This window comes from Hemicordylus capensis, chromosome 1 (assembly GCF_027244095.1).
Source record: "Hemicordylus capensis ecotype Gifberg chromosome 1, rHemCap1.1.pri, whole genome shotgun sequence".
Lineage (NCBI taxonomy): Eukaryota > Metazoa > Chordata > Lepidosauria > Squamata > Cordylidae > Hemicordylus > Hemicordylus capensis.
The window spans coordinates 264,492,814-264,517,269 of NC_069657.1; the positions used below are offsets into that span (position 1 = coordinate 264,492,814).

At 44.0% G+C, this 24,456-nt stretch overlaps 1 protein-coding gene across 9 annotated transcripts in view; it reads left to right on the forward strand.

Moving 5' to 3' along the window:
- Positions 1 to 24,456, forward strand: part of RANBP17 (RAN binding protein 17) — a 352,447-nt gene that overhangs the window by 323,221 nt on the left and 4,770 nt on the right. For 6 of the 9 annotated variants that reach the window (XR_008313461.1, XR_008313459.1, XR_008313462.1 and 3 more), the window contains one exon: positions 16,658 to 16,696. Coding sequence is in view for 3 of the 9 variants with exons in the window: in XM_053284861.1 (XP_053140836.1) it covers positions 16,658 to 16,785; positions 19,921 to 20,017 (225 nt within the window). In the remaining 6 variants the exon portion in view is untranslated. Of the gene's footprint in view, positions 1 to 16,657; positions 16,786 to 19,920; positions 20,374 to 24,456 lie in introns of those variants that run through there. The other 3 variants (XM_053284861.1, XM_053284860.1, XM_053284862.1) reach the window with 2 other exon arrangements.

Sequence of the window (24,456 nt, forward strand, 5' to 3'; positions counted from 1 at the left end):
TATGAGGTTAGCCCAATTTTCCTTCTTCTGGAACAATATTGCATTCTAATGATCATGGAGCTTGGTTAATGGTAGCCTGTATATACGTGTCATTATTTACCAGCAGGACCTCTTTAGGCTCAGTCACTTTGGACTTGTCTGCATTAAGGATGAAGGTTGGGGGCGAGTATTTTGTCAAACTGTTTATAGAGAAATGTTTTGATGTACAGAATGCAAAATAATAACAGATATTCCTGATGCCTCAAGTACTTATATCATTAGACACTATGATTTCTGAATCACTGGCAATATAGTGATGAGAGCTTCTTAGTCTTCATAGTTTCAGCACCAATCTGGATGCAACCCAGAGATCTCAGTGATTCGAAATGCTGCAAGGGGTTGCATAAATTGCTTGTCTTTGCTGCTGTTAACATCTGACATACAGAGCAAGGATGCACCAGTGCAGCAAGAGTGCAGCCTACCAGAACTTCTCAACTAGCACCGGTGCAGTGGGGAAGAGGCCATTTTTGATGCTCTCCCCTTCCCCGGGAAGCCCTTTGTGCCACCCAAAAATAATATCTTCAAGGGCTGAGCAATCCTTAGGGACATATTTTCAGGTGGCACAGAGTGCTTCCTGGGGAAGGGGAGAGCATCAAAAATTGTGCCGTTCTTACTGCACTGGTGCAGTTAGATGGGAAGTTCTGTTAAGCTGCTTTCTTGCTGCAGTGGTACATGCTTGCTCTGTATGTCAGCCAACATATTTAACCCACCTGCAGTGAGCTAAGATAAAACAGATGGACCCCATTCCCCATAAGGTAGGCTAAGCTGAGAGAAAGTAACAGGCCCAGGGTCACCCAGTGAGCTTCAGGGCTAAATAAGGGTTTGAACCCACATTTCCCCAGCCTTAATCTAACACTTTCCATTACACATCACTGGCTTTCAAGTCACAATAGTAACATTTCTCTTTTTTGTGACTGCATAGGCACTAACAAATATAATTTGAAAAAATCAACAAAAGTATTGATGCCTGCTAGTATTGGTTACATGGAATAAAATGTGCTGCTTTTGCTGCTGCTGATACTTTATTTAGAATATTTATATACCAGTTTTCAGCACACACAAAATTCACCAAGATGTTTTACATCGCAAAAGGGGTTCACTGTGTCAGAGGAGCTCGAAGTCTAAAATGAAACACGGGGAGAACACAACCGCAGTAGCCACTGGGAGGGATGCTATGTGGGATGAATAGGAACTGTTGCTCTCCCCTTGCTAAACATATAGAGAGTGACTGCTTTAGACGATGTCTCTTTGCCCTGTTAGCAGCGATTCTGCTCCCTTCCACTGTGTCAGCATTTTGACACTCATTTTATCTGCTGGGATATAAAAAGGCACTCAGCCATGTAAAACCTGCCTCCCTTTTCAGCCCCCTGCCTCTCTGACTTGGCACCTTCCTTTTCATCACTGTTGTTCTTCATTCTGTAGTGAACTCTTGCCTCATAATTGCTTGGAGAGTTTCATCTCTGGGCTCTGCACATCTTGGCTGCAATCACCAGGCTGAAGAGTTCTGGTGTAGGCCGGAAGAGCTGCCCAAATCTCAGGTCATAGCCAAATATTTTGTGGCAAGGAGGCATGGGCAGATTACTGCAGAGGCAATAGAGGCAATTTCCTATGGTGGCAAATCCAGGAGAAGTGGCACAAATCTGTGGACAGGGGAATGTTTAATCTTTTTTTAAAAAACAAACAAACTTTTTTAAACTTTTAAAATTGCTGCTGCGTGGTGGTGGCAGTGAGAGATTAAGGCTTTTGCTGCCCCCACCACTGCAGCGAGGAGGGTAGGGGTGGCGAGGAGGAAGGAAGCCCCCCATTTTTCTTCTAAATGCTGCTGCAGTGGTGGGATGGGGGGCAGTGCCAGCAATTCACGGCTGCTGCGGGGAGCAGGGGACAAAGAGAAAGTCCCCCCTGCCAGGGGCGTAACCAGGGGGAGGCAGGCAGGGCACGTGCCCTGGGCGCCACTCGAGGGGGTGCAAAATGCCACTGACCACCCCCCTCCTGGTGCCGGGTGCCCCCCCCCACCGCAAGATTTTAGCTTGCCTGAGCAGCCTCTTGATGCTGCTTGGCCTTGGTGTGGCACCGCGCCCACGCATCACTCCGGGTCGGGCGCCATGCTGCCTGCCTCTCAGCCAGCCTGCATGCTCCTCATTGGCCCGCCAACCTGTTCCTCCTCCTGGCTGGCTCCTCCCCCCCTTGCGCTTGCGCAGGGCAACAGCAGGCAACGAGATTAATCTCTTACTCACACGTGTTCTGCTTCTGCTGCTGCCTGCACGCTAGCCTTTGCTGAGTGCTCCCCGACCAGCTCACACACAACAACAATAAAGTGTGCATGTAGCATCATCCAGGTGTGTTGTTGTTGTTGTTGTTGTTATATTTACTGGGGGTAGGGGAGTGGTGGCGCGGGGCTGGCAGCTGACCTCCCTTCCTCCCTCCCTCCCTCCCAAGAGTTGAGGCGGCGCTGCTTGGTGGTTCTTCTTTGTTGTCTATACTTGTTGGGGCTCTCGGGGCGAGTCCTCTCTTGGCTGGGGGGATGGGGGTAGGGGGTGGCGGGGTAACATCCCACCCCAACAGTACTGTTGGGACAGGACTGGGAGTATGAGTTTAGGCGGCAGCAGGCAGGCAGCAGAGAGAGAGAGCCCTTTACTTTTTTCCCTCCCTCTTCGAGAAGAAGAAGAGCAACCGTGGAGGGAGACCAGCAGATTCCAGGTGGTGCGGCGGGCTGGGTGGTGCAGGCAGGCAGCAGTACCGAGGTGGCGAGAAGCTCCCCTCAAGTCTGCCCTTCCCACACTGACTACTTCGCTCAGTGCTGCCTGCACGAGAGCGCCGCGCCCGTTCTGGCTTGCCTGTGTAGCTTTCGCCCCTACTCCGTCCTCACACGTGTCTTGGCTGAGGTCCTCCCCAATATGGCAGTGGCGAGCCAGGGCCTGCTGTGCTGCTCGAGGAGGAGGCGGTGCAGCCTGCAAATTCTTGCCTGCCTGCTGCTGCTGGGCGGGCTGGGAAGGGAGGAAGCTTCTCCGCCCGACCCCATGACCCACCATCAAGGCTCCTGACCAGGGTCCCACCAATGGGCAGGGCAACCGCAGCTGACTCCGTCCCTCCCTCGCTTGGGCACAGGCACTCGATTCTCGCCGCTGCCTGCCTGGCCCGCCGCCTGGTCTGCCCTCAGAGGTCCCGCATGTCCCCAGCCAGACCGCAGTCTTAGCCGGGCTTTTTAAAAACAGTGGGATGGGATCTTTCCCCTTGACATGGAGGGCGTGGGGGACTGGTTGCGGTCACCATAGAAACTGTCCACACGGGTAGAGGAAAAGTGAAGGGTAAGCTCCTGTCCTGCTCGCCTTTATCAGTGGATTTTATTGTGCATGTAGCTTGCCCGTCCCAGTCCCTCTTCTTCCTCCCCCATGTTTGTGTCCTCTCTGTAAGAAAGCTTGCAGCCTGAGAAAGGAAGTCCAGGGGTTCCTGTGCAAGCTTAGGGAGGAAGGGGGAGGAGGAAGCATTTGTGCTTTTATTTTTTATTCTACTTGTCCTTGTGGAGGAGGGAAACCTCTCGCTTCCTTCCCTTTGATCACCCCTGAGGGCTGCTCCTCCCTTCCCCACCTCCTTTCACTCCAACTTCACTCCTCTCCCCTCCCCCGTGTTTTTCTTTCATGGGGCGCCTCCGTCCCATCCCCTCTTCACTCCTGCTGCTGCTTTCCTGGCTCTTTCTCTCTGCCAGTCCCTGAGGCTGGCACGAGTATGGCTGCAAGAAAATGAAGAGTAACCAACTTCTCCATTCCTTGTGCAGCCCGACCAAGCACTTCTACTCAAAAGCAAGCCCCATTGAGCCCCGCAGGTTGCTCCTAGAAAATGTGTACAGGGTTGCAGCCATGCAGCCCCTGCCAGAGCTTGTTTACTCTGAAGAAAAAAGTCTCTCTGGATTGAGTGCTTGCTCCCGAGTTAGTGTGTTCAGGCTTTCAGCGTGAGACACCTCAAAGTTTTACTGCTGCCTTCCAAAAGTGTCCCTCTTCCAACTGAGCCAGGGAGACAAGCACATTTCCGTTTTTAGCCCGTTCCCTGTGGAGCTTTTACATTCCAAAACCTGTGGGTGGGGATGCAGAGAGAAGACCCTTCGCCATCAAAGACCCACACCCAGAAGCTGCAATTGACAGAAGAAGACTGGCACGGCCCCTGCCGGCCACACGCAAGGTGAGGCTGGGATCTATCCCTCCCTTGGACCTTTTGGACATTCTTCTCACTGAACTCTTTTAACCGGACTCTACCCAAACCCGTAGGAACTCGCGTACAGTGCTATATTCTCTCTTCTATATTCTTTCCACACATTCATTAGTACACGGCCGTGTTTTATCAGGGAATTCTATTCACTGTTGCTTTTGTAAACCATATGCTAAACATTCTCTAATAAAAGTCAACATTTTCTTTTTCCTTTTGCTAACTGACTTCAACTAACAGCGTAGCTGGCTGCTTTGAAACTGGAGACTTGCCTTTTCCAGAGAAGCCTGACAGGCTTTCCCATTTTTAACTATTTTTCTTTAAAATATAAAAATTTCATTCACCATGTGAATCTGCTTGGCCGGCTGGTTTGGTGAATGAAAAATGGAACATTTTTTGTTAACGAATGAACAAGTTAGACGTTGCTAGACTTGCTTCTTTGCTTGAGGTGGGCTGGGCAGAAATGCAAATCTCTTTATGCAGATTCTGCAGGTAGAGTCTGAAAGGGCTTAGAGTGGGAAGAGTATCAAAACAAAAGAGTGGCTTTTAAATATATACCCAGCCCTCCCCCCCATCTCTGTGAGTACCCGAATGACTAAACTTGCACTGAAGTCTTTGCTCTCCCCTTAGGTATGTTTGTCAGCCACAAGTGAGGAGCATATTTCTAGATAACTCTGCAGTTTTGTATGTGGAAGGTTTCATTTGTCAAGTGAGCAATACACCACAGTTCTAGGCTCTCTCTCTTTCTGAGATGTGCTTGCAGCACATATGTATAGCTATAAGCTATATACAGAAATTAAAAAACAACAAAAATTCCAAGGTCTTATTTTCTGCTAATGTATATTTGCATGAATATACTTGTTTTATATTATTACATTGGATGCTGGTGGTAATGTTGGCTGGTCTGCCAAATGATTGCTTTCCTTCAAATATTCACCAGAATATTGGTGTGTGAACAGCCACACTGCAGCATCTCCCACACCATTGCTGATTATGTATGGTCATAGGAACATAGGAAGCTGCTTTATACTGAGTCAGACCATTGGTCTGTCTAGCTCAGTATTGTCTACACTGACGGGCTGCAGCTTTTCCAGGTTTCAAGCAGGATTCTTTTCCACTCCTACCTGGAGATGCAAGGGATTGAAACTGGGACATTCTCCATGCAAAACAGATGCTCTTCCCAGAGTGGCCCCATCCTCTAAGGAAATATCTAACTGTACTCGTATGTATGTATGTATGTATGTATGTATGTATGTATGTATGTATGTATTTGATTTCTATACCGCCCTTCCAAAAATGGCTCAGGGCAGTTTACATTAGAGAGAGAGGCTACATTACATGTAGTCTAAATGCAAACCAGGGTGGACCCTGCTTAGCAAAGGGAACGATTCGTGCTGGCTACCACAAGACCAGCTTTCCTCCTCCTCGAAAAGGGGCTTGGACAAATTCATGGTGCAAGACAAAGGACTGTCAGTTTTTGGCTCTCGCCTGTGGTGTGAAGTCTGTGAGCAGTGGCAGTAAAATATCTTCAGAGTCCGTCAGTCATTTTGAATTCTAGAACTTGAAAACTTAGCTTTAAAAAAAAATGTTTTGGACAGGGGCACAATTTCAGTGCCTGCCCTAGGCACTATTTTCCCTAGATACACCTCTGCCCCCTGCCCTTTTACATTAAAACACCACTGCCTGTGTGACAGAATCAGGCTGCAGCGGGAAGGCTTGTGTCAGGGGAGGAAGTCCCCCATTTACCTTAAAGCAGTGTCTGAGTGCTGCCTGCCAGAGCATGTGGAGCAATAGCGAGGGAGAGCTCCTTCCATCTCCCCTCCCCCTCCCAAATGAGTGCACGCCCCCAGTGTAGCCAAGGGCCAAAATGGGCTGCGTCGGATGGACACTGCTTTAATGTAAACGGGGAACTTCCTCCCCCAACATACACAACCCTCCCCGCTGCAGCCACTGCCGCCCTATTCCTCCGCTCAGGCAGTGGCATTTTAATATAAAGGGGCAGGGGGGACTTTCCCTTTGTCCCCCACAGCAGCCGTGAGTTGTTGGCACTGCCCCCAGTCCTGCCACTGCAGCAGTGTTTAGAAGAAAAATGGAAGGACTGCCTTCCACCTCACCACCCCTACCCTCCTCGCTGCGGTGGTGGGGGCGGGAAATACTTAGCCATCTACGGGCGGCAAAAGGCGTAATCCACCCCTGCAAGGGGGCCTAGAAACACTAGACCAGAAGGAATATTGATGAGAATAACCAGAACCTGAATACAGGTAGTAATCAAATAGGCTTAAAATAATTTAGTTGTATTAAATAACGTTGTTACATTTAAACCTAAGGACTTGCCAGTTGCCCAGTGCCTTGGCAATAATTGAGCTGGGTCCAAAGGAGAGGGTTGAATTCAGATGCGTATTTCCACTCATGGAGGGATTCCTCCTGTGAAAGGAAGGACCTCTGTGGATCCAACCCTCTCCTTTGGAACCAGTCTATTGGCGAGAACACTGTGAGGTGTTGAAACCCCTGGATACCTGAAAAAACCACCTCATTCCACATGTGTCTGTCTGTATGCTTAGGTTTGTTTGCTTAGGTTTGTCTGTATGCCTGCTCTGTTTGCCCACCATCACCTACCTGCAGAGGTGAAGAGGGAAGGCACAGGAGAGGGGCCTTTTCAGTTGTGGTTTTGCTTCTTTAGAATCCCCTTCCAATCTCTGCCTGCCTTGAGACAGGTGGTGAAAATCTGGTTCTTGAGGCAAGTGGGCTAGGGTGGTGTTTGCTGCTGTTGGCTGGGATTTGGTGTTGGTATGTGCTGTTGTACTGATGATGATAGTTTTTTCCCCCTCTTCATTGTTTTTTATTGTTTCATGTTAATTTTAACTTTGTACACCACCTTGAGCGTCCTTGGTGACCATAGGAGCAACTGACCTACATAAGAACAGCCCTGCTGGATCAGGCCCAAGGCCCATCTACTCCAGCATCCTGTTTCATACCAGATGCTCCTGGAAAGCCCACAAGCATGAGCTGAGGTATCTAGCCTCTGCGGCTGGAGGTGGTCTGTAGCCACCAGAGTAGTAACCATTGATAGTAGCCTGTTCTCCATGAATTTATCTAAACCCCTCTTAAAGCCATCCAGGTTCCATGAATTTATCTAAATCCCTCTTAAAGCCATCCAGGATGTTGGCTGTCACCAAATCTTGTGGCAAAGAATTCCATATATTAATTATGCTTTTTCTGAAAAAGTTCCTCCTTTTATAGGTCCTAAATTTCTTGGCAATGAGTTTCATGGGATGACCCCTGGTTCTAGTGTTATGCGAGAAAGAGAGAGAATTTTCTCTATCAATGTTCTCCACACCATGCATGATTTTATAGACCTCTATCATGTCTCCCCTCAGTTGTCTTTTTTCTAAACTAAAAAGCCCCAGGTGTTGTAGCCTTGTCTCACAAGGAAGGTGCTCTAGGCCCCTGATCATCTTGGCTGCCCTCTTCTGCACCTTTTCCAGTTCTACAATGTCCTTTTTTAGATGTGGTGACCAGAATTGTACACAGTACTCCAGGTGTGGCCACACCATAGTTTTGTATAAGGGCATTATAATATTAGCCGTTTTATTTTTAATCCCTTTCCTAATTATTCCAAGCATGGAATTGGCTATTTCACAGCCTGCGCACATTGAGATGACACTTTCAATTAGCTGTCCACCACGACCCCAAGATCCCTATCCTGGTCAGTCACCGACAGCTCACACCACATCATTGTATATGTGAAGGTGCGGGGTTTTGCCCCAATATGCATCACTTTATACTTGCTAACACTGAACTGCATTTGCCATTTTGTTGCCCACTCCCCCAGTTTGGAGAGATCCTTTTGGATAACCTCGCAATCTTTTTTGGATTTTACTACCCTAAATAGCTGGGTGTCATCTGAAAATTGGCCACCTCGCTGCTTACTCCAATTTCTAGATCATTTATGAATAAATTTAAAAGCACCTGTCCCAGTACAGATGTCTGAGGAACTCCACTTCTTTCTTCCCTCTATTTAGAGAACTGTCCATTTATTCCTACCCTCTGTTTCCTGTTTTTGATTAGGAACTTTTTTGACAGCTTTTTGAAAATCCAGGTATACTTTGTGAACTGGATTACCTTTATCCACATATCTGTTGACTAAGAAGAACTCCAAAAGGTTGGTGAAACAAGATTTACCTTTGCAGAAGCCATGCTGGTTCTCCTTCAGCAGGGGCTGTTCTTCTATGCGCTTAACAATTTTATCCTTGAGGATGCTTTCCTTCAATTTGCCTGGAACAGTCATTTAACTAACCAGCCTGTAATTTTCCGGATCCCCCCAGATCCCTTTTTGAACATCGATCTTAGATTGGCTACTTTCCAGTCCTCTGGTACAGAGCCTGATTATAGGGATAAGTTATATATTTTGCAAGAGGTCAGCAATTTCACAAAGTTTTTATGGACTCTTGGTTGGTTGCCATATGGCCCTGGCGATTTGTTAATTTTTAGCCTACTTTCCAGTAGGTTTATGAGATCACCCAGCATTCTGTGTGTGAATCCATGAGTCTGTCCCCCCAGCCAACAACTTCACAACGTCTGAACCAATGTGAACTAAATTGGGTACAGTTGTAGGGGGCACACAGGGAAACCTCAGTGGTATAATTTGTGATTATGTCTTCCATTCCAGTTCAAGATGGCGGATGCATAAACGTTTGAGGCGCAAGTGGATTAACTTGTGAACCGCCTAACCAATTTGTACCAAATTTGCTACAGCTGTAGGGACACAGAGATGCCCCAATGGTGTAGTTTCTGATGATGTCATGTACCTCAATCCAAAATGGTGGATGCATAAACGTTTGAGGCACAAGAGGTTTAACTTGTGGGTCGCCTAACTGATTTGAACCAAATTTAGTCCAGTTGTAGGAACAGTGAAAGGAAAATAGACAAGTTAGCTCTTACTAGAACAACTTGTTAATTTTTCTAGACAGTTTAGAATGTCATCTCTTGTCACCTCTATCTGACTCAGTTCTTTAGCCTCTGTCCCTGAGAAGATCAGTTCAGGCACAGGTTGAACTGTGTTCAGTGTCCTCTGCAGTGAAGACAGATGCAAATAACTCATTTGGCTTCTTTGCAATCTCCATATCCTCTTTAATAATCTCTTTCACTCCCTCATCACCTAATGGACCAACCGCCTCCCTGGAAGGTTTCCTGCTTCTGATGTATTTAAAGTTTTTGTTATTCCCTTTGATACGTTTAGCGAAATGTTCCTCAAACTCTTTTCATCTCTCTTATTGTCTCCTTGCATTTCTTTTGCCAGAGTTTGTGTTTCTTTCTGTTCTCTTTATTTGGGCAGGATTTCCAATTTCTTTCTTCCCCTTTATAGCTTCCTTGACTTTGTTAGCCATGCTACCATCCTCCTGGATTTGTTGGCACCTTTCCTCTTTTTTGGTTTACATTCTAACTAGGCTTCTATTATTGTGAGTTTAAATAACCTCTGTGCATTCTGGAATGAAGTAATTCTCCTGATTTTTCCTTTCAGTTTTCTTTTCATCAAACTCCTCATTTTAGAGAAGTTCCCTCTACTAAAATTTAAAGTGTCTGTGTTAGACTTTCTTGACGATCCTCTTCTCACATGTATACTGATCACATGACGGTCACTGTTCCCTAAAGGTTTCATGACACTGGCATCAGGTCCTGGGCACCACTCAGGATTACGCGCAAGGTTGCCTTCTCTCTGGTTAGTTCCATGGCCAACTATTCTAGGGCACAGTCATTCAGGTAATGACTATGAATTTACCCAGTCTATGTATTGAAGACACCCATTATTACAGTTCCGTCTCTCTTGGATGCCTCCCTGGTTTCCTTCTGCAACTCATAGTCACTGTTAGTGTTTTGATTTGGAGGGTAGGGATGTGCGAATGTGTTCAACATTGAACAGAATCAGTTCGACCGTTGGGGGCCAACCTAACCATCCCCTGTTTGGTCCGACCAGACCAAACACCCCCCAACCATTGGGGGGAGGGCTGCAATTTTTTTTAAAAAAATTACTCCCTCTGGTGGAGTTGTTGGAGGTGGCGGGGGGGCGGGTTCCGTGGAGGTTCCCCCTCCTCCCGCTGGCCTCCTCCCTCTGGCGCTGTGGCCATTTTGGAGGTCGCTGCACCTGCACAATTGGCCGCACCTGCAAACGGCCGGTATGGGCATCAAGGGAGGCTGGTGGGGAGGAAGGGGGGACCTCCACAGACCCCCGCCGCCTCCAACAACTCCCCCGGAGGGGGTAAAGGTATTTTTAAAAATTAAAAAATTAAAAAAATGTTCGCGAATCCCCCCAAACCAGGGGAGGGTGGGTTTGAGGGGGTGCCGGACCGAACTGGACCAGCCAGTTCCGTGCAGAGCCCTATCAGAGGGCGATAGCACGTCCCTAGTACCACATTTCCCTTCAGGTCTTGTATTGTCACCCACAGAGTTTCTGTGGAGGACTCCGGTCTTCCTTGGTTTTCTAGCTTGTGAGATTCTGTCCCTTCTTTAACATACAGTGCTATCCTATCCCCAATTCACACTTCCCTGTTCTTTATATAGAGTTTATATCCAGGAATAAGTGTCCTACTGGTTCTCACTGTTCCGCCATGTTTATGTTATGCCCACTATATGTTTTCATTAGCAACTATCATTAGCACCCATCTTGGCTCAGAGGCTTCTTGACACCTATATGCTGAATTTCATATAGAATCTCATATCACCTATATGCTGAATCTCTAACCTGGTGTGTGCTATCTTTCTTTTGGCCATTTGATATCTTTGATCAGCTAGCACATCCTTCTATCTGCTCTTTATATGGTTCTACTCTGTCCCCTTCTGTTTTATCTGAAGCATTTACGCCCTCACATCTTAAGGAATGGTATTTGCCAAATCGACTACTGCCCAGGTCCTATTGGCAATCCCCCAGGTGTCATTTTAAAAGCTGTTCTGCAACCTTTTTTATTTTAAGCTCCAGCAGTCTGGTTCCATCTTGGTTGAAGTGGAGCCCGTCCCTTTTGTACAAGCTTGTCTTGCCCCAAAATGTATCCCTGTGCTTAACAAATCTAAACTCCTCCTCCCAACACCACCGTCTCATCCATGCTTTGAGACTCCTCAGCTCCACTATCTCACTGGCCCTACATGTGGAACAGGTAGCATTTCTGATATCGTGGGGGTCCTGAACTTCAATATGCTACCTAACAGCCTAAATTTAGCTTTCAGGACCTCCCACTCACATTTCCCAACATTGTTGGTGCCAGCCAGCACCACGACAGCTGCCTAATGGTCGAATCACCCACTACTAGGAGGCCCTCACCCCCTGGAGGAGTACCCCTGTGTGAGAGGATATGGGCTCATCATTCATGGAACAGGTTCTGGAACGGGAAGGGAAACAAGTGTTTCCCTTGCTCGAAATGATGTTCGCTTTCCCCGAGACCTTCATTCTCCCTGACAGTAGAGGAGCCAACAACCTGGGACTGGGATGCCTCTACCACATTCCTGAAGGTCTCATCCACATACCTCTCTGAGCTTCTCCAGATCTGTTACCTTGGCTTCGAGGGAACAAACTTGTTCCCTAAGAGCTCCTTGCACCAAGCACACACCCACGAGCATACACTAGTCATACATGCAACACTCTGTGCAATACACTGGGAAGCACTCTCACCCCTGCTGGCTTTCTATCTTCAAGACTGGTTTTGTTGGCTGTTTAATGTATTTGGAGATTGTTTATTTGAAAGTTAGGTCTTAGCGACAGTTGTCAGCTATTCAACAATTTAATCTTTCTTTCCTGAGAATATGAAAGAGGGAGTAGTGCTTACCTTCAATTCCCACTGGGCTCCTTGTGACCAAGGAGGCTCCTTTCAAGCTGCCCCTCACACTTCCCCACTAAACTCCATGCAAAACTCTTATGACCTTGTTTGCTAATTCCTGTTCGCTAATCTCCCTGGCTGTTGCCTATGTAGAGAGTAGGCTTTAAACTGAGGCAAACAGGCTTAACAGGAATGTGTCCCCTCTCACCAGGTGTGATTCACCTCAGCCCTAGCTGGCTCCTCCCACTCTCTCCAGGCAAGAGAGAAACTAAAACTGAATGCTACAACCTCCCAAACCAAGCCCTGGCAAAAAACAAATACAGACACACACACTGGGACTTCTCCCCTAAAGAGATACCAGCCCCTCAAAATCTCTTCCTCCTCCTGTTTGTTTGTTGAAGAAAGTGTGTGTGTGTGTGTGCGCGTGCGCGCGCGTGTGTTTAAAGCTTGCTATCTTCTCAGGTTGCTTCTCCTCTTCCCAGAGTAGGCTTCAAACATACTTCAATGCACTTCGTCTAGGCCTGTGCCATTTACTTAAGTGAAGGCCTTTCCAGAGAAGGGTTTTTCTCCTGTCAGGAAGAATATATTTCTGCCAGAAATACATTGTACTAGCACAGTGGTTATACCAGGATCCTGGTAATGTTCTCTAAATTAGCACATCCGTTGCAGGGAGACCAAAACTATTTTCCCAACACTGGCAATAGCCTTGGCATGTTGGGCAAATCTTGCACAAGTAATTTCTTCAGTGTCACTTGATCTAAGAAAAGAAAGGAAACTTTTATAATATGAGTTGTTTATATCAGTGCCCATCATATCTCCTGCCCTTAGAGACAGGGGCGTAGCAAGGTTGGAGTGGGCCCAGAGACAAGATTTTAAAATGCCCCCCTCACTGAAGCTCAGCTCATGAAGTAAAGAAATCTTAAATGAGGCTGAATTATTATTTATTTATTTATTCAGTTTCTATACCGCCCTTCCAAAAATGGCTCAGGGCTGTTTACACAGACAAATAATACATAAATAAGATGGACCCCTGCCCCCAAAGGACTCACAGTCTAAAAATAAACCTAAGATAGACACCAGCAACAGTCACTGGAGGTACTATGCTGGGGTGGATAGGGCCAGTTACTTTCCCCCTGCTCAATAAAGAGAATCACCACATTAAAAGGTGCCTCTTTGCCAAGTTAGCAGGAGCAGTGCCAAGTTAGCCCCCCAGGGACAGGGCCATGTTAGCCCCACAAGGCAGTGGGCCCCCCAGACAACTGTCTCCCCTTGCCCTATTATAGTTACACCCCTGCTTAGAGAACTCAGTCCCTATGGATTTTTCTGCTAAGGGTGTCTGATGCAAACCTCTATACACTGCAGTGGATTCTGGGTAGGGACATAGGAAGCTGCCTTATACTGAGTCAGACCATTGGTCTATCTAGCTCAGTGTTGTCTATCTACAGCTCTCCGAGGTTTCAGGCAGGAATCTTTCCCAGCACTACCTGGAGATGCCAGGGATTGAACCTGCAACCTTTTGCATGAAAATCAGATGCTCTACCACTGATCTACAATCCCATCCCCTAGTGTTCTAGAACATGCAGTTAGTTTACAAGGGGTGTCAATGAGGGTTGTTGAATCTTACCTTGGCCTGTGCCAGCTGAAACAAATGCCTTATTAGTGCATGGAAAATATTAGTCCAATACTCCCCTACAGGACAGACATTGCAAAGGAAGATCGGTAATAGTGAAGCAGCTCTCTTTCTGGACAGCTTGTCTCCATGGGGATCTTCTCATTGAGGGACCCTTGCTAAGTTTCCAAGGACCCCAGTTATTTTCATTTGCTTATTTAAATGCTTTTCTCAGTGTCAGCAGGAAGGTTATCTTCCACCAGGCATTTTGATTTTTATAGTGCATATGTGACAGCAGACACATAAAACCAGTTCAGGCATTTAGTTTTCTCCACGTAGTGTACTAATATCCATGGCTGTCCCCAGAGATACATCTCCATGGGGAACATAATGGATGGCTTGGAGTCTAACAGCAATATAGGTACTGCATTCCAGAAGCAATTTCCATGCTGTGGCAACTGAAAAATGAGCCCCTAGAATCAGGTTCATTGTTGCTCTGATGCCCTGGCTGTACCTGTGGATGTTCTGGGTCACATCTTATGTTTCCCCTACTAAATTAATCTCAGGAGACCATCAGAACACATTGTGAAGAAAACTCTGTATGCCTCAACCAGCATATGCTGTAGGTTCAAGTGAATGTAATCAGTAATGTTTGAGGAAACCAGTTTTACAGTAGTTTTTGGTAATAATGGCATAGTAGAATACAGGGGCGCAGTTAGGCATGGACCTGCGGGCCCAAGTCCATGTGCCCACTCTCCTAGAGGACCCCAGGATGTTTTCTAAGGGAAAGGAGACCCCTTTTTATATTTCTGGAATGGCTTACCTAGAATTCTGAAATTTGGCACAGATGTAGTACATGTTATCACGACTCTGTGTATTTATTTTGAAGAAGATTGGTCAATTTGTTGATTTTTAATGACTTTTTAAAATATTTAAAAGAAGTCCTATGTGGCTTGTTTCATGGAAGAACATTACAAAAATTTCTGGAAGTGAAGCCCCCACTTCCACCCTGGAACATCATTCTACCCCCATTTCAAGGAATCTGCCCATTGCCTTCATTAAAAAAGGTAAACATCACCCGCTTTTCACCCCACTTTTATATTTCCAGAATGGCTTGGTGTCATGGCTCAGACTTCTGACTCAGAAGAGTCAGAGCAGGAGGATTCGCCTGCTAGTGAGGGCTCAGAGGTACAGCAACAGGATTTGGCAGGGAGACCAGACTCTGGAGCTGAGGATTCACAACAGCTGCCAGACATGATTTCTGATGGGGAGGAGCCTGGGATTTCACCTGTCTTGAGAAGGCATTTCAAGAGGCAAGCTCAGTGGGAGTCATGCAGGCTCAGGAGATCACAAGAGAGGAAGCCGAAGTGCTGACTCAGGGAAGCCTGATTGGCTGCTGGTTCTCTTGAGCCATATATATTTAGCAGTCTCTCAATTGCTCAGATGCTGTTTGCAACTTTCGCTGGCCGCAGACAGTGTGCTATTTGAATTCCAGGCTTTTTCCGAGTTCCAGTTTGCCTTGTTTATGCTTTCCTGCTTTGTTCTGTTAAGTCCTTGTTCTGGTGTCCTTCGCTCGTTTCATTCCTTGCTTTGTGTTTTCTTTTCACTTATTGCTCAGTTATTGTTAGAGCGGGGTACCTAGTTCAGTACAGGGGACTTAATTTCTTTACTATTTTCTTTGTGATCCTTTTCTATTCCTTCTTGCAGTTTCGCTGCTGCTTTCTGTTATCTCACAAGGGGAGTGCTGAAGGGAATTGTAAATCCTGCTGGGTTAGCCGAGCTAACAGATTTACGACATTTGGCCTAGAATTCTGAAATTGGGCACAGATGTAGGACAGGTTGGCAGGACACTGTATATTGATCTTGAATACATTTGGTCAATCCATTGATATTTAATGATTTTTGGAATTAAAAAAAAAATCAAAAAAAGTCCTATAAGTGGCTTGTTTCACAGTAGAATATTACAAAAACCTCTGCAGCTGAAGCTGCCCCCCCCCCCGGACCATCATTCCACCTCCATGTGAAGGATTCTGCTCTTTGCATTCATTAAAAAGTGCAATATCCTCCCCCCCTCCTTTGCATAACCATTTACATTTCCAGAATGGCTGGACATAGATTTCTGAAATTGGGCACACATATAGCCCAAGATGGCACTTTGCTCAATTCAGTTTGTGATCCAAAAGGTCTGCATGAGCTGTGAAGCAAGCAGCATGTGTTGTGATTTTAATTTATTTTCCTTACGAATGTACTATATGTACAAGTTGGTTTAGTGTTTGAACTGTGGAGCAAGGGACACATGTTGTGTCCCAGTTAGTTTGTGAATGGTCAGAAAGCTGTGTGTAACCACTGGGGCTTGCATATTGTCTGTCTGTTTAACTATATAATTCTCTAAGGCATACCCGTGGCTAATCCCATGCGTGACAGATCTTGTGAGAGTTCACAAGCAGAAACACCGTGGTGATAGGACAGTGGGGATTCCACATGCAGATAGGGAGGAGGAGCCTGTGGCACCATGGTGATTGGCAGTGGGGATTCCATATGCAGATAGAGATGAGAAGCCTGTATAAGAGAAGATGCTTGCGGTGGGAGGGGTTAAGTTCATTAGGTCCAGAGTCCAAAATTGCCTAGCTGCACCTCTGGGAGAATAGAAAGGGTATCTTCATCAGACAGCTATGAAGCAGTACACAAATCTTGATTGTTAAGTTCTGTTCAAAGAAGCTCTCCTGGCACTGGTATACCCTGGACCCACCTGCTTTCAGCTTGTGTCGCACTTTCGGCTTGTGTCAAATATTTGGGAATGCCTCAGTGCATCAGATTGGACTGAATAAACTTGAGGCACCTCCCAGTCACAAAATGACATCCTAAACTACAGCTGGAGCTGGGCTTTCATTCATACTACCAAAACTTCTCATTCATGTCCCAAGTTTTGCAATGATCATCCTGAAAATTTGGAATAAAAAGGTTGGACACGAACATTTTCTATGCCTGTTTCTCCTTTATTTTCCAGTACTTCAGTGAATTAAGAGCAGGCTTGATAAGTAGTCAGCCTGCTGATAAGCAAGAAGTGCTTCACCAGTGCTTTGGGAACCTAATGGAAGGAGTAGAGCAAAACCTTCTGATAAAGAACAGAGACAGGTAAGCATTCTGAATAAGTATCTTAGGAACAAGAGTCTATCACTGATAAAATAACCTTAAATAAGACCATTTCCGTATGGTATAGATACACAATCTGTGTGCTGCTCAGGTATAAATATACAAATAAACTGTGTGCTGGGAAATTTCCCTGGTGGATGGGATATTTTGCCACTTCTGCTAGATTGGGTTGGCCATGAGCAGACTACTAACAGGATGTGTTATCAGGAGAAGCCCTAGCATATGCAGCCAGATAGCCTGAAACTAATATGAGATTTTCAGCTTTGAGTGATACTGATATTCTACCATTAACACTTATTGTAATTAAAGTTATGACAATTGGTATCTATCCCTTTATGTGATCTTGAATAGGTTTTAGCTTAAGGCCCATTCCAGTGAAACCTAAACATTTCCCTCCACAGGGGGAAATATTACATGGGAGAGAAAAACCTTCACATGGTTTGTCATTTTGACAGTACGTTATATTATTCACGTGCATTCCGCTCTGAGGTGGGAAAGCATATCGGTAGGGGGAGAGGGCAGAGTTCTTAATTACAGATGTGACATGAGTTTCCTTCACATCTTTGCTTCCCATGTTACTCTGCAATGTTTTAATACATCAGGCAACCTGGGAAGAACTGACCATATGATTACTTCTCTCACTGGTATTCGCCACTGCCCATGCTGCTCTTGTAACATGAGGAGTGACCCTAAGTCTCGAAAGTGGCATATAATTACATATACCTCTCTTTCTGAACATGCATGTTCATTTGCTAAAAGTCTTGATGTGTTTTATGAAATTATGAGAACTGAAAAACAAAATTAATGTAGGCATACTTCTCATTCCATCGTATTTTTGCAGAGTATACTTCAAATTTATGCCTGCAATTGTAAGGGCTAGAAATGGGGGTGGAGGGGCGGAATTGAGATTTTGTAAAGTCCCATCCCCACACCTCATCTGTCAGTTCCTGAACTTCTTCCTTCAATCCCCTACTTTCACCCCCAAATCACTGTGATTGCCCTAATTCTAGGCCAATTTGGATTGCAAACCTGAAGAGACTTTTAAGAAGAGCAGTCTGATTCAAAGAATGTCATTATGGTTGCAGCTAAGACAAGAGCACTATTAAAACAAAGAAAAAGTCCTCCCCATTGGACAGATTAGAGAAAGACATCTGAAACTTTGCTTCTAATTTTTAAAACATCAATTTTTGCTGGTGGAAATTGAGATCCAAGATATAATGATGACTGGAGAAGGGGTGTGTGTGTGTGTGTGTGTTTTCTTCCTTTCATGGAATTGATGCTGTTTTGAAAGAGGAAACACAGTTCACACTGTGCAGAGTACACTTTCACTTCTGGTCAAGTGTAGCAAGTTTTCATCTTGTTTACAGACACAAAGTGGAACAAAATAAATATACGTACAGCACAGAAAACAGTAGCTCTCTCAAACTGCTTTCAGCTTCATACAGCACATACGTGATGTGCTCAAGCAGCAGTAGTTTGAGAAGAAAAAAGTTTCATCTGTTGTTTAACTGGATAATTTGGCTACATCTTCTCTCCTAGAGCAGTTTTTCTATTCTAACTAAAAATAATAATAATCAAAATATGATGACTATGTGAGCACACTTTTTTTAAATAATAATTTTTTTAAGAACTTTGAGGTACAAAAAGAGGAAATTCCAAAGAGTACATGATATGGAACCTGAGTTTTGCTGTCATGTTTGTAGGAGTTCATTTTTAGCCTACTTTCCTTAAGGAAAGTAAGCTTATGAGATCACCCAGCATTCTGTGTGTATGTCTGTGTGTGGGTCCCCCGCTATCAACTTCACAATCCCTGGACCAATATGAACCAAATTGGGTAAAGTTATAGGAACACACAGGAACACCTCAACGGCGTGGATTGTGATGATGTCATGCACCCCAATTCAAGATGGCGGATGGGTGAACAAATGGGCTAACTTGTGAACTACCTAACCAATTTGAACCAAATTTGCTACAGTTTCGCCTCAGTGGCACAGTTTGTAATGATGTCATCCACCCCAATTCAAGATGGCGGACATGTAAACATTTGAGGTGCAAGTGGGCTAACTTGTGGATCGCCTAACTGATTTGAACCAAATTTGGTACAGTTGTAGTGAGTGACACATAGATAGCCTGGAACTAAAATGAGAGGGACACCTAAACAGCGTAGTTTGTAGTGATGTCACCCACCCCAATTCAAAATGCCAGATGTGTGGACGTTGAGGCTGAATTGGGCTAACTTGTGAGGATGGTAATTATCAATTAAGATTATAGTAGAGAAAACAGGCAGATTAGTTCTTACCATAACAACTTGTTCATTGTTTGTCTGTTTTGTGCAGTCTAATTTTATATTGAGATTTATTTAGTTTTCTCTTTACTTCCCCCCATCCTTTGCCATCCCCTCCCAATATTCTGTCCAATGCCAAATTATGTTGTGTCTCCCTTTACATTTTTAACTATCTTCTTTTCTAGTCTTCCATTGCCTCACCTCGATCCCCTCACCTCTATCTAGGAGTCTGGTGCAAAATCCATTCACTTCTCTTGTTGCTCTGGCCGTGTGGTACATTTCCTTTCAATCCCTACACTGCCTTCCTCTCTACTTCCAGATTTTGCACAAGCTTCTCATCCTTACCTTCAAACCCTCCATGGCCTTGATCTGGTGTCATATCCAGACAAATCCCTGCCTTGGACCTTTGCTCATCCAGCTCTCCCACTCTCAGCCATCCAAATGTGTCTTCCTCTCTCAAATGACTCCATCCTTTCTCCTTTACCCCTTTGTCAGGATCAGCCTCTTACACACCAACCTCTTCTATTTCTTTGAATTCCTCCTCAGATCTCACCCTTTTCATGAAGCCTTTAGTTCAACCCTGTTGTCTCTGTACTCCGCTGTAACTAATGCTATTCACATGTTCTTATTGTTTTTAATATTATTATTATTAGTGGTTGACATTCAGATTAAGTTACTCATGAGTAGCCCCACTGAAATTCAATTAATTTCAATTAGTCCCAATTATTTTCCTTGAGACTATTCATGAATAATTTAGCCTGGATGTCAGCCAATATTTCTAAATACATTAATCAAATTGATGTTTGACTTTTCTGGGGTTTTCTTGATTACAGATTCACACAGAATATGTCTGTCTTCCGTAGAGACATGGCTGAAACTCTGCGTTGTGAGGGAGTCTCCGAATCAACCAGTTCAGAAATGATGAGTTGATGCTGAACTTGAAAATGCATTAAATAACAAAACAGATTTTGAAGGTTGAGGCACCATACTATATTGTTAGATAGGTTTTGACTTTCATAGAAAATATTTTTTTAAATAACTTCTGCCTTTTTATATCTCTGGCATTAAATGTAAGGATTTGTAACATTGGAAACAATGGAAAATCAGACATGGTGTAAATAACCATTAAGAGCTTCCTTATCCAAATTTCTTATCCCTTTTCTCAATAGAATGGTGCCAAAACAGTACTTAACCAAAGAACAAAATAAATCTTCCCCCCTGCTGAATTTGTACTTGCTGGGAATTTTCAATTCCACAGTCTGAGAAATAAACAATGTGTCTGATCATTTAAAGATTCAGTGATCATCTGTTTCTCCCTTATATCTTCATCCAAATTCTCTGAATGAACAGAGAGAAGAGTTTTTTAAACAATATAGCTATATGTAGATTTTGAGAGAGCCTGGTATCTTAAGTGCACTGTCAGTATGAAAAGGCTTAACAGAATGGAAATGAATGCTTCTGGATTAAAGAAAGTCAGATGAAAATGCAGAACATGGTACTTTACAAAGCTTCTAAATGATAATAAACTCTTTAGTGGCATATGAGTGAATTTTTCATTTTTCACCATGCATTTTGAATATTTCATTCTAGGTCAAAATACCAGCGCCACAATTTGTGTTGGTTAACTACTAAAATTATCCTTGGCAAATAAGTCAACTGCTGCCGGAAGCCACAAGTAAATATAAAGCTTTCTATCCCAGGCCATATAGCGTGCGATACATGGGCAGCATGAAACAGATTCATACAGAGTTCATAAGAGGTTTCACTCACATGCCTGAAAAATTCCTTTAATTTAATTTAATTTAATTATTTATCTGTCTATCATTTAAGGCTCACACTTGAGAGTTCTGCTTTGGTGTAAAGCAAGTGAATCTTCCCATCATACGATCTCCTATGAATTCCTGATGAAATATCCAAATGAGTTGGAGTTAATAAATCCCAGTTATGTTTATGCTGGCATATTTGCTGGCTGTGGCAACTGAATGCTGAAAGTCAGTGTTGTACTAGCACAAGGCTGATTACCTATTTGCCCAGCACTTCCTAAGCACCAGCAGAGCAACGTTGACAGTCCAGCTGCAATGGTTCTAAGTATGCTCATATCCAAACTGTTCTACTGAAAGCAAGGGGACAGATTTCAAGAAAATATTTACTTCCAGAATAAATAGTTTGGACTGGCATTCTCATTAGCAATAGTTTATGTTGTACCCAAACTACGTGGTGCATTTAGAATTGGTATCGATATTACTTTTCTTTCTCGTAATCTACAAGCCAAGTTTATGCATATCCAAATACCTGCTGGAAGAGAAAAAATTCACATCATTTCCAGCTGTAAGTATTAGTGCAGTGTTAGTCTGGAACTCTTCAGAAGCCCTAGTGCAACACCAGTGCATCTCCTGTTCCACTGCTGCTTAATTCAACCACTGTGTTTTGAAGGCATGAGCTAATTGAGTCAAAAGTGCTTTATCTTCCCGTCTCTGAAAAACTAACTCTGGATGCTATGCAAAATCATTGCTGCTCTCCGAAATATCTATACACTTGAAAGGTTGAGGTGAACATGGATTTATCTTTTACTTCCTTTGTCCTGCCATGGGGAGAAATGGAAAGTGTGTGTGTAAAATCTGCCTATCTTCACAAATCGATCATTTTTGTTGGTCTACACCAGCTTCTCTCTTGAAAGCTGAAGTTTGGCATATTGAAAACTACAGCCTAATAACTCAGCACTCTGGATTTAGGGCTGATGCCTCATATAAGGCTGCAGGCTCCCTAGAGCATTGAAATCCATCTTTGAGACTCACTGTTAACGTGCAACTTCAAAATAAGATTTTATATGGAACCCTTCTAAGCTTAGCCAGCTTGATATACATATTTTAAACAACTTAGCCTCTATTAAGAGCTTGAGCTTCTTATTTGGAGTTTGTGGAGATATAAATGTAAATGTATGGAAATGGGTGCCATAGTACTTGGTCTGTATTGAACTTTTTCAATTGCTGCTTAAAGAACGTGATGTGTCTGCTTTTCCAGTGAACACTGCCAAAGTTAGGAAAGTCCAGGATTTAATTCTTCCAAGGTTTTATATGTACAATAGTCTCCTCCCCGCTGTGTTTAAATGCGCTATTTTACATAGCTCTGTTTCCTATGCCCTATTTTCTCCATAGCTGTGGGCCCAGGAGTGAACATAGTGAAAATAAAATAATTGGGATGGGGAATATTCTCATAGCAAACAAGAACTAGGCCATAGTAGTTTCCTCTGAATGGGTATCTGGGAAAATTAAATTGCAGCTATAAATTTAACAAATTAGGATTTCCAGTCTGAGAATAGACCTTAGTCGTCCCCCTAAACATCTTGTACTCTTGAAGTTAAACCAGGCATCCTTTATACTAAGACATGATCAACTACCTTTGGTTATATGTGGCCCAATGAATGTTTGGCTTTCAAAAAAGAAAGAAAGAAAGAAAGAGAGGGGGGCAAATCTAGCTGTCTTAGAAAAATATTCTGTGTTAATATTGTTTCCTGCTTACATAAGAATGCTTCAGAGGAATTCAGCTACTAGTGCGTATGCACTCCGTAAAATAATTCCTCTGACTTTTTAATGTTTTATTGTAGTGTGTGTTTATGGTGACAGCAAACCTTTCAAACTATAGAGAAATACCATGCTTCCTTGCCATATTAAAAAATAATGGTGGTGTAAATTTTATGTACCTTAGTTTAGATTGCTGTTAAGAGCGCTTCTTTGACAACATTCTTTTTGAGGTTTACAGAAAAGTGTAATAAAATATGTAAGTTACATTTCTACAAACAAAAGCCCCATAACATAAGTTATTTATAAGTGTGAGATCTAAACAGTATCACGATAAATAAACTCTAATGGATACCTGCACCATCCACCCTAATATAATTTGCCCAACAAAAGTGTTGAAACAAAGTTATATTTAGGGGAGGGGGGGGGAATCTGGCATGGACTGAGCCTTGTTGAATAACATACAAAGGATCAAATGAAACAGAGGAGCAAGCAAGCCTGGCAGACTAGCAGGTCCATGTGAGATCTGCACACAGACAAACAGCTGTAACACACTTTGCCCCTTAAATATGATACCAGCTTGGCTATATACTGTTGTTGAGGTCACAGAAGTACAGTATGTATTCCAGATTAAAGAGCATCCCTGCTTGATACTAACAAAGCAGGGGTTTAATTCTAGAAAGGACAAAAGCTGGCTGATGAACTTGGGCATGCTTTCTTCTGCCTTGATATCCCTCTATAGGAATCCGTTGTGCAGTGCTGCTACGTGCACCATGGAGCACTACCTTCCATCTCCAGCCAAGAGAAAGCAGTCCCACTTAAGTCCTTATTGGCACTTGAACTATTAAATGGAACTGGTGGCCACTCTGACAGTCAGTGAAAAGTATGCCAAGCTTCCGCTGTAGAGGTGCAGGGCTAGAGTGATGCCTCTCTATTCATTCATAGAGAACCAGGGGCAAGGGGGACTTGCAGTTTTCATGCCAGAATTGCAAGCTGTGTTGCACTTTTGTCTTGTCTGATCAACATGTTCCTGTCTGCACTCAGCTCAGAACAGTAATCTGAGTTCTGTTGAGCACATGTGAGGAGGAAGGGAAACTGACCTATACATTTCTGGTGTAAATCAACTGGATACCTTTTTTGTTGAAAAGCCATTTAATCTAGGACACAACATCTGCTTCTTCCAGCAGAGCCTGAGATCAACAGGGACAGGTTCTTGCTTTGACTTTCTCCCACATGAGTGGATGACCTTTCTTTGGTCTTAGAGAAATGTTCAAATTTTTTTGCACGTAGAAGCAATGGTGCAATGTGAGCAAAACCTGCTTAGCACTCATTTACTTAAATTTTTATTTTATATATTTACATTCATATCCCACTCTTCCTCCAAGGAACCCAGAATGGTGTACATGGTTACATTTATCCTCACAACAACCCTGTAAGATAGGTTAGGCTGAGAGATAAGAGTCATCCAGTGAGTTTTATGGTTGAATTGGGATTTGAACTCAGGTCTCCCCAGTCCTAGTCCAACACTCTAAACCGTTACACCATGCTGAACCTCAGATATGGTATTTAATTTGTTTTAGCCCTCAATGGTGGCTTTTAATTAGTTTTAGTATTTGTGCCATTTCAGTGAGTGCTGCTTTCTGGCTCTTTATTTGTTTCAGACTGAGTTTTAAAGTTTTGATTGTATTGGGGTTTAGGTTCATAGGATAGGTTCTCACGACCCATACAATGCCAGGAAGATGGGAAAGGGGGGATTTATGGGGCAAGGGTGCTCCTAATATTTTATCATAAGAACCCAGACATTTTCAGTGATGTCAGGCTGGCACCATACCCACCCAAGATTTAACACAG